General features: G+C 43.9%; 2 protein-coding genes across 4 annotated transcripts in view; both read left to right on the top strand.

The window, feature by feature from the left end:
* The first annotated feature begins 545 nt into the window (after positions 1-545).
* On the top strand, positions 546-3,569 carry LOC147158782 (sterile alpha motif domain-containing protein 12-like). Its single transcript, XM_086060681.1, has 4 exons — positions 546-664; positions 2,382-2,538; positions 2,652-2,792; positions 3,077-3,569. The coding sequence occupies exons 2-4, from the start codon at positions 2,418-2,420 to the stop codon at positions 3,091-3,093; spliced, it is 279 nt and encodes a 92-aa protein (XP_085916807.1). The 5' UTR covers positions 546-664; positions 2,382-2,417; the 3' UTR covers positions 3,094-3,569.
* A 945-nt stretch (positions 3,570-4,514) lies between these two features.
* The window catches only part of LOC147158779 (exostosin-1), a 66,014-nt gene continuing 59,978 nt past the window's right edge, over positions 4,515-10,550 (top strand). For 2 of the 3 annotated variants that reach the window (XM_086060679.1, XM_086060678.1), the window contains exons 1-3: positions 4,515-6,751; positions 7,375-7,881; positions 8,192-8,949. In XM_086060679.1, the coding sequence (XP_085916805.1) occupies positions 7,582-7,881; positions 8,192-8,949 (1,058 nt within the window). In that variant the 5' untranslated portion in view covers positions 4,515-6,751; positions 7,375-7,581. The remainder of the gene's footprint in view (positions 6,752-7,374; positions 7,882-8,191; positions 8,950-10,550) is intronic. The other variant, XM_086060680.1, reaches the window with a different exon arrangement.

Genomic DNA, 10,550 nt, shown 5'->3' with positions numbered 1-10,550 from the left:
AACTATTGTAAAATGTTTCAGAATAAGAAGAAGTCGAAGAAGAAGGAGGAGGCTTTTTTGTCTTCTTTTGAAACGCCTTGTTTCATCTTTCAATTCTCATCAGCGCACGTGAACACACCTGATGGGCGTGTGGTCACGACCAGGTGGCGAGCGGTGCGGAGGGCAGGACAGAGACTCCATCGTGGGTTGTACGCATGCGCCATCTAGTGATCGTCTACGGGGTGTGCATGAGACGTACTTGTTTTATTTTATTGTACTTTTGATTATTTTATTGTGTTTATATTTATTTAATACAGTTTCAAATTGTTCATAATTTAAATTAGGGATTAAACTATGGCTGGGGTTTCAAAATAGGGCTTTTAACCAGGGATAGGCTTTCAAAGTGAGGTTTTAATGATTGGGCGGGCACTCCAGAAACCAAATTATTGCTAAATACAGTATGTTAAAAAAAAAAAAAAAAAAAAAGAGAGGGTGAGAGAGAGAGAGAGAGAAATGAAAGAAGAAGACTTTCTTTTAAAACGCCTAGTCTGTCAATTCTGAGCACACGTGAACACACCTGATGGGGGTGTGGTCGCCTTCCTCATGGACAAGTTGAGGCAAGGGAGGTGGCGTCATTGTTTTTAAACAGCCACAAAACACTCACCAGCACTACACCTGGAACAAGGTAAAAAAAATGACAGAGAGAGAGAGAGACTTGTATACGTTTAAAAAAAAGTGTTATTAATTCTTGGAGACTTTCAAGACGGTATGCGTGCAGGGTGCCGTTCGTTGTTGACAAGCTGTGTCACCAGACTCCATAAAAGATTTGCTTGTTTTTTTGTGGTATTATTTTCAAATGCGATACTTGAACGATAATATGGTATTAAGTGTAGCAATTCGGCGCCTAGTTTGACTACCACAACATGACAGAATGTTGTCGACTATTTAGTCCATGTGTTCGTCGACTCGTATGCGGCTGTTTTCCAAGGAAAGCAAAATGGCGGCTTGGCTTTTTATATGAACACAAATGGAAACAAATATATATCTTACGCGTTTAATAGACAACGACGGCAGTTAAACCATTAAAGTGTGTACAGTTGTTGCGCAAGAACCTCGTTGTCCATTGAAGAAACGAAAAAACTGTACTTGCCGTAAGATGGCGGCATTGCATCGGTAATGGTAATGGTGATGTCATTGAAGGCCAGCTGGCTGGCCTTGTGAGGACGAATATGAACTACGATTGATTGAAGAAACGGTGCCGAAAAGTTACATGGGCCAGCCATAGTGATTCCAAACGCCCTGTGTTGATTGATACGGCAACAAATAGAGACTGAAAAATAAAAATATATATCCATCATCCACATACATAAGCTACATAGATGTTCAGAGACTGAAAAGTGTGTCAAATTGTAAAAAAAGAAGAAGTCTCCTTTAAAACAGAGAAGAAGAAGAGCTGCTTTCTTCACCGTCACCTTGACTTTTAAAGTCTTTTAATTTTTTTCACAGTGTATGCCAATGAGTCCACTGTGAATATGGCGTCTCCACTAATTAAAACAAGAAATGACATTCCTACATTTTACTGAAAAGGTCGCATCAACAATTTAGCTGTTTTTTTTCACCCTCAGGAGGATTTCTTGTAGCAAACATGACTTTTTCCCTTCCCGGTATGTCAGCGGATTTCACTCTCGGTTTATCTTAATGCTGTCCCATGTCGGCCAATTTTGCTAGCACATCCGAAGGCTACCTGACCTGACCTCAAGTGGGGACACTAAAAATCATCAATTATGATGCTAAATATTTGCTGTCTAATGTGATTTTTCTGTCGTATAAACTGAAACTGTTATTAAAAATAACTTGTGCTAATCCTGCAAAATCAATTGTATTCTTGTTTTGCCGTTCCAAAGTAAAAAATTATGAGATGATCGTCTTGGGGACTGGTCCGGTGCAGGAAAGGACTTAATGGGACCTTTACACTCTTGTGTAACATAGTCAAAATCAATCAGGATCCTCGGCAGAAAGAGAGTGCTGACAAGGAGCATGTACTGTACTCCTATCTTTATTTCTTCCTGACCTCTCACCTCAGCTTCCTCAAATTGCTTGAGTCGGATCGCCTTCAAAATCAATACCGGTCTTGCTGTGACGCATGGTAATAATACCTGAAAAATGTTTGTGAATGTTTAAAATGATAACCGCCTGAGTCAATAGCACTAGTTTCTCTTCTGAGTCGACGATACCGATCCAATACAGATCAATTTTTTCTGTATGGTCAATCTAAAATAGTTTATTTCAAATCCTAACTTCATAAAGCATACAAGACTTAAGCGTAATTCATTGTGATTTTATTATGGAACCCTTTTTATACGTAGGTCTCAGCTTTAATGATGATGTTTTCCATCTTGTAGCTCGTAGCCACTTGGTCGAAGAGGGGTTTTGCGGCGATGGAAGCGTCCAAGCGGGTGTCGTCGTGGTCCGTGCAGGATGTGCTGGAGTGGATCGAAAAGTGCTATCCCAGCCTAGTGGGCGTGCTCCAGAAGGCCGTGATGAAACACGCCATCTCAGGTGTGTGTATATCCCCATCCCGATTGGCTTGAATCATTTTGTCTTTCTGCTTCATGTCCCACAAGAAAAATTGAGATTTCATATCGGTTATTAATTGTTGTGGTGTGCTGTAGGTCGCGCGCTGCTGAGGTTAAGGGAGCACCACCTGCACCTCCTCGGCGTGGACTTGGCGGATCAGCAGCAGGAGATGTTGCAGGATCTCCTGCTCCTCAGAGTGCAGGAGGAGGTGGAAGAACTGGACGACATTTGCTCAGGTGAGCTCAGCTCTTACACACGTGCGAAGTGTCGAAGGGGGCAGGGCAGACTGGATCCATTTTTGCCATGTTAGCTGCAATTAATTACTTTATGTCATTTTCAGCCGACAGCAAGTATTACAGTACAAGGCAAAATGGCCGCCCCTGGAGATGGATTTAAAAACGGGTGGATCTTTTGGGCTTAATTCATGTTCAACAAATGCATTATTAATCAGAATGCCGTGTTTAGACCAGTGGAGGCGCATAGAAAAAAAGAAGTTCTTATTTCCTGTTCTCTTTTACAGAATGTTTCCCGGCGTAACAGATGTTCATTTTCCAATTCCGGTTCCGGCCCCTTCCATCCATTTTTCATCCAGTCATCTAGCCATCGGCTTGACAAGGTGAGGGTGACGGACATCTTAGCTGGAGAAGAAGAATCGATGGCGAGGGGGGAAAAAGTCATTTCCCGTGTGAAACGTGAGCCTGGCAGATAGATGTTATCAAAATTATTTTTTATTATTCTTCCTTTGCTGTTGTGCGGTGAATTAGGACAACCAAGTGGTCACAAACATTTACACAATGTCAATTTTTTTATAAACTAAGGAGGCGCGTCTGGATTTATTAAAGTTTTTTTTTTTAAATAACAGGACTTGATATGGGATAAAAAATGTCATCTCTTCCTTCCATTTTGACACCTTAATGTCATTTCACATCAACAGCTTCACACATGAAGTATTAAATGTGCAGGGAGGATGAGGAGGAGGCACATATGGATCAATTAAAGGAGGACAGACGAGACTAATGAAGAGTCCCAGTGCAGGGACGGCGATCGATCAGTGTTTGGACCGCGCCAATCAACCCGACAATTAAGCGCTAATTAGACGAGGAGCTTACACAGCATATAATAGACCCTCCAGTACATTCATACATCATATCGCCCGTAGGCTGGCCACACACTTCCCTGAAAATGTCCACTCAATTTCTAAATGAGATCTCGCGGATATCTGACTTGAAAAGTTCCTCCATGTGGAGTTATCTAAAGTGTATCATTTTAGTGACGTAAGCGCACAGAAGAAGAAGAAACGAGGAAGGCAATTACGCTCAATTTGATCTCCATTTGGGCTTTCTGGGCCAGAAGCGATGACGCTCATTTGTATTAAAGATTCATTCCTTACGCAGACGTACCGAGCGGTCGCAGATTTATTGCGCTGCCGTCGGTCCGATCAATAATAACAGCCCTTCCTCCCCCCTCATTGGAATTCCAATAGTGGCGTGAATTACGAGGAAACTAGCGTATGACGGGAAGGCATTTTATTCAGTTTGCTGTGCTCTATCTTAGCTCTGCTGTGAAAAAGCAACATCAAAAAGGAAAAAGGTTTTTTTTGGGGCAACAACTGGCTACGTCCTCCTACAAGTGACAACAAACTCCCTTCGTCTGAAAACTCTTCAGGGAGGGCTACAGCACCGTTAAAAATTAGCATCATGAATCTTCTGACAAGCACTGGCATGTATGTAGGACCAAAACTGTCCAAAGTAATAATAGTGAAAATAAAAATGGATATTCGAAATATAATTCAGAAATTAATACAAAAAATAAATAACTGGAAATTATATATATATAAAACCATTTTTCCTTTTTGATGTTGCTTTTTCACAGAGTATATATATATATATTTCCATTTCGATTAATTTTTTGCATTAATTTCTGAATTATATATTTTTCATTGTAATTTTCACTTTTATTCATTTATTTCATTTAAATTTTGGCAGTTTTGGTCCTACCTGTGACAACAATCTCCTCTATATTATTCATGTAAAAACTGCTCGAGGAAACAGAAGAGGCCGAGGCAACATTTAAAGGAGCTGTGGGAATTTCTAGCATGTGCTAAATGTGTTCTACACATGACAACAATCTCCCATATCAAGTATTTAAATACCCACACCCCGCTCAAGGTGACAAAAATTTGTCTAAATGAAAATGAAGGAAGTCAGGTGTGAGCGCAGGTGTCATGTTGATAGCTTCGATGACGTGTGACGCGTCGAGCTGAGGACCATCATGCATCGCTCTCGGTGCACTAATTCCTCCCTCCTTGGAAATGCATGAGGCGTCATTCACGTGGATAAATATGGTATGAATATTTCAGCACGGTTAGTCGGTGAGGCGCAGCTGAGACTATAAATCAAAATGTGCGTGCGTGCCTGCGCACGTTCCCGCGCTATTAAAACATTAACGCTGATGGGATGACAGGCGGCGGCATACAGGAGGAACTTTTGGATAATTCAAATGCCCAAAAAAGCCCAGAGACTTTTCTGCTCCTCCAACCATTCTTACACGCAGTCATCCTGTTTTTTTTTTTTTTAAATGATGCGACCCTCGACTGGCTTGTTTTTTCAGGAATTATATCATAATGTCAAGAAGAGAATCCTATTTGAGACGTGGTCGTGCCAACAATCTGCCATGCAGGGAGCCTGCAAAGATACCGAGAGCAACAATTAAAAAAAAATTGCTGGCTATGCCCTACATGTGACAACAATCTCCCATATCTTCACATGAAAAATGTTCAGGCTGGTTGTGATGAGATCTACATCAATTTAAAAAGCTGCAGGAAATTCTGGCAAGTACCGGCTACATCATGCATGTGACAAAAACTCCCCATATTCTTATTTCCTTATTTAAAAGAAGCGGAAACGATTTCTGGCTGTGTCCTACACATGATAACAATATTCCATATTCATATGAAAAGTCCTCAAGATGCGGCGAAGAAGCATTAAAAAGGATCTGAAGAGATTTCTGGCATGCACTGGTGGTGACCTACAAGTGACAACAATCTCCTGCAATCCAATGCCTTTATCAAAGCATGTTTTAGGACAGGAATCAACTTTAGTCAGCATTACCTTAGTCAATGCACAATTTGATAGTGTACCTAATGAAGTGGCACAATCATAGACACTGATGAAGCCCTGTGAAAAGTCGCCACAAGAGGGCGGTATTTAACTAGTCAAGTCATCAATTTAAAAGTGGAAACCGGGACCAAACTTCAATCAATGCTTAATAAATGACCCCATAAATAGAAGTTGACGCAAAATTACTTACAGAAATTTGCAGCAAATTCGAGATGCTTTATGTTTGCACACATCACATTCACAAATGGGATGCACTCTCCTAAATAAACATTGGTTGCATGATCAACATTTAAGGTGCTTACACGAGAACGTCAAGTCGTTTTGATCATCAGAGAAGTAAGGCTCGTCGTCCTTAAATTCACACATTTCTCAATGGAGTTTGTTACAGAGAGCCGTCGTGGTGTATTTTCAGAAAAGTTCCACACAAGACGGTGTCAATTCACGAGCCTCTCGCACCTCCTTGCTCACGTGCTGGGTGGGGGAGTGGGGGGGTGTTGCTTGCTGCACAGATCCAAAAGAGGATTCGCATCCAGGCGCGTATGTGCGCGCGTCCACTTTTCCTCGAGGCAAATCCATACGCTGCCTGTCAATCAAGCCGGGACCGTGAAGTGGATCCAGTAACTGGATTCTCTGGATGCAGATGATGAGGTGGATATAGCGCATGAGGACTCGCGCCCCCCCCCCCCTAAAAAAAAAAAGTGACGACTTTGGATTTTCACTCTGGGATGGACGCGTGTGGACGGATGCGGGAGGAGGCGGTGACGGAGCCGGCGGCGTGGACGCGCGTGCAGTCTTGTTTTGTTGTCTTCCACGGATGAGAAACAAGGAAAAAGTTTCGCAGCCGGATGGAGGAGCGGCGGCGCGTCGTCGTCGTGGTGGTGGTGGTGATGGTGCGGTCGCTCCGTGGACAACCACGCGACGCGCGTATGTGAGCGTGCATGCGCGTGCGCGTTAATTGCGGCTTCGTTAGCCGCACGCGTGCGTGCACAGGGGCGGAGGAATGCACGCGCGGGCTGCGGGGTCGACATCAGCAGCATCCAGCCTTGCCGCGACTACAGGTGTTCCCTGGTAAACAGGTAGGCACTCAAAATGTACTCGTTGGTGACGTCAGTGCTGCTAAATATAACTTTTGCATTAGTCAGAATATTTCTGGGAGGATATGAAACTTGACACGTTGTGGACATTTAATGAGAGCCAAAAGTGTGATGAACTTGTAATCCAGACCATTCAATGCATATTTGCAGAAAAAGGAAAATAAGTATAAATTATACCTATAGAAATATAATGCAACAATAAATACATAAAAATTGCGTTTTTGCTCACGGGACCTTAGCGTCCGATACAACAAAATTGATCAGTCGACTGTATGTTTCATAGTCTATGCTTGTTTCGAATAGCTGTTCCTAATGTTCCTGGCACATATAGGAACCAATCAATTTAGAACACAGCAAACAAATTCTAAATATAAAATATCTGGTATATATTCGCCAATTACATTGGAAAATATTTTTTAAGCAAACTAAAAATGGAAAATGTGGTATACTATTTACACTCGCATCATGAGAGATCCAATACTGAACTTCAAATTGTTTATCATTGTGCTTGTATTTCACACAGCTGATTGTAAAATGTTATTTATAACTAATTTCCTGTTGCAATGGTTCACGGTATTAATTGTACATTTTTCCATCATCCTTAGTGACTCCTGCCATGGTGTGGCTCGGGCGACATCCTACTGGGTCCACCTGACCTGAGCCAATCTCCCTCCTCTCCTCCCTCTCCTCATCACCCCCCAGCCCCGACTCCTCCGTCCTCGTCCTCCTACTCACTCCCCTTCCTCCCATCCACCCTCCTCCTTCCAATCCCACCCTCCACCTCCTCCTCTCCCTCCCCCCCCGCAGCACACATGCAGGCCAAGAAGCGGTACCTGCTCGTGTCTGTGGGGGTCGCTCTTCTCTTCCTGGTCTACATGTGGGCTCTGCAAATCGCCGAATTTGAGCAGCAACAGCAGCAGCGGCGGTCCCGCCGCCACCAGTTGCCCCCGTACCCCGACTACTACCAGCACCAGGCGTACAGCCAGAGCCAGGAAGCGGACCGGGCCGGGCCCAGGCCGCCACTGCCACGCAGGGTCCCACCCAAGCAACCTGGACACTGGAGCGAGTTGACCCGGGTGCTGGGGCCATACCTGGAGGGAGGAGAGCAGGAGGTACAGTAAATGGAGATGAACCCTTCAGTTTATGGATCAAACACTTGTTGTGAATTTATTGAACAGTTGGTAAAAGGTAACATAACAGTACTCACTGGCATATATCCTTTATCCTCTGCAAAGAACCACGACTAATAGTGCCGTACTGATGAACTGGGAGAGGAGCTGAGAAGTCTCAGTTAAGCGTTGTTAGCCGCACTGAGTAGCTCGAAAATGATTGGCAGCGGCTTCCCGGGGAGATTCAAGGCAACATAACGGCAATGGTTATTTATATATTATAAAATGCGTGATTGACGATTGTACTTTTCAGGAAGACGGTCCTCAGGTGCACCACCAGCACAGCTCTCCCCGAGAGCGACGCTCGGTCCGCGACAACCTTTACAAGAACAAACGCTGCCGTATGGAAACCTGCTTCGATTTTGCCCGCTGCCAGCCTGACTTCGGCGTCTACGTCTACCCGCCGCAGAGGGGCGACGAGATCTCCGCCACCTATCGTAAGATCCTCTCCGCCATCCAGGAGTCTCGCTTCCACACGACGGACCCCTTGAAGGCCTGCCTGTTCATCCTGGCAGTGGACACCCTGGACAGGGACCGTCTGTCGGCCCAGTTCGTCCAGAACGCCAGGACGCGCATCCAGAGTTTGCCCACGTGGAACGACGGCAGGAATCACCTGATTTTTAACCTCTACTCCGGCACCTGGCCGGACTACACGGAGGATCTGGGCTTTGAGGTGGGCCAGGCCATGTTGGCCAAGGCCAGCGCCGACGTGGCCAGCTTCCGACCCAACTTTGATATTTCCATCCCATTGTTCTCCAAAGACCACCCGCTTAAAGCAGGGGGCGCGGGTGGCACGGCAGCCCGGGACGCGCCGACTTCCTCCGCCAGGCGCTACCTGCTGGTCTTCAAAGGGAAACGCTACCTGACGGGGATCGGCTCCGAGACCAGGAACGCTTTGTATCACATCCACAACGGCAACGATATTGTCCTGCTCACCACCTGCAAGCACGGCAAGGACTGGCAGAAGCACAAGGACTCCCGCTGCGATCACGACAACCAAGAATACACAAAGTAAGAGCAACTTTTTCAGCTTCTCTCTCATATAACACTGGGCCCGATGCATGTGCTTTTAAATTAGTATTTTCCTACATTGAACCCCAAGAGACTGGCCTACAATTTAGAGGGATATAGTCTGGTAATCCAGTTGAAATATAGATCGCAAACTAAAACATCATCAATAAATATCAGTGGCAGAACTACATGTTAGGCAGGAGTCGGGATGGGCCGGGCCAGACCGGGCCGATGGGCCCAAGTCAAAATGCCATGGCCGGTCCAGCCCTGTTTGCAACATGTGTGCATTTTGCCATATTTACATATTTAATGCCCTACACATTTTAATTGACCTCATTAACATATTCAATTTCCATAGACCTCAATGTATCATATTTACTAGAAATGGGCGCGTACTGATACCAGGTATCGGTATCGGTGCCGGTGCCGATACCAGCCTTATTTTAAGGTATCGGTGCCGATACCAGCCTTATTTTAAGGTATCGGTCCTCGTGACGGTGGCTGATACCAGTATCGGCTGCCTTCTAGTGGCCGTTTTACAATCCGGAATTAGAAATTAGAGGAATAGAAAATTGTCATTAATTTAATGCAATTTTAAAGAAAAATATATTATTACAATTTATAGGTCTTTCTTTAAAATTACCTGTCATATTTGTTGTTGTTTTTTGGAGGGGGGGGGTATATAAAAGTGGTATCAGTAACTGGTATCGGTTGATGGCTCAAGAGTTGAGTATCGGTCGGTCTGAAAAAAAGTGGTATTGAACATCCCTAATATTTACATATTTAATATCTATATTAGAGCTGTCAAAATTAATCGATAAGTAACCAATTATCAAATTAATCCACGACTATTTTAATTGAGTAATCGCTTGGAGCCATTTTTGTTTTTGTTTGCTTTTGTAATAAATGTGTTTAATTGTAAAGAGACTTTATGGACACATAGCAGTATGACAGTGGTTCAGATTAAGCCCCAAAAGCCTTGAATTTGTTCTCATATGAAGGTGAATATTTGGCAAGCTACTTTCTTTTTGGCCGTTACTGTCTGATTGCATCGGGGCCAAGTGGGGGCAGTGGAACAAGCGTCTGCGTGGCAGCAACCAATGATTGTCGGACTTCACATTGTCACCACTTTTTCGACTTAAATAGCAAATTATGCAAAAACGTTACGCAAGCAATTATGTAAGTATAAAGGACTACAAATACAACACAAAAAGGGATCGGTGCATTCATGGTCTTAATGGCAGAAAAATAAATGACTTCATTCTCCGTCGCGGTTGATCAAATCAGTTTTACAGAAAATAAAAGAGCGGCGTGAACTGTGAGAGGCTGCTAATCAATAGCGGGCGCGAATGAACACAGCACGCTTAAGAGGCTCCTTCACTAAAAGTAATTAGCACATTCTCTCTGGCGGCCTGATAGCATTTTATTATGAAAGTGGATCCCAATTTCACACTTTGTGGCTTTTAGCTTTTTTTTTTTTTTCTTTTGGCATTGTTGCTGTATTTATATTATTTATGTGGCGCTTTGCAATCAAAGAAACGGTCAAGTCAGCCCTTTTATGGGAATTAAGTTTGCTGTCAGTCCCTCAGTTCACAACAATG

This window comes from Leptonotus elevatus, chromosome 18, assembly GCF_054856555.1.
Source record: "Leptonotus elevatus isolate MCC_2025b chromosome 18, RoL_Lele_1.0, whole genome shotgun sequence".
Taxonomy (NCBI): Eukaryota; Metazoa; Chordata; class Actinopteri; order Syngnathiformes; family Syngnathidae; genus Leptonotus; species Leptonotus elevatus.
The sequence above is the reverse complement of the archived record's forward strand: the minus strand, read 5'-3'. Positions and strand labels throughout refer to the sequence as shown.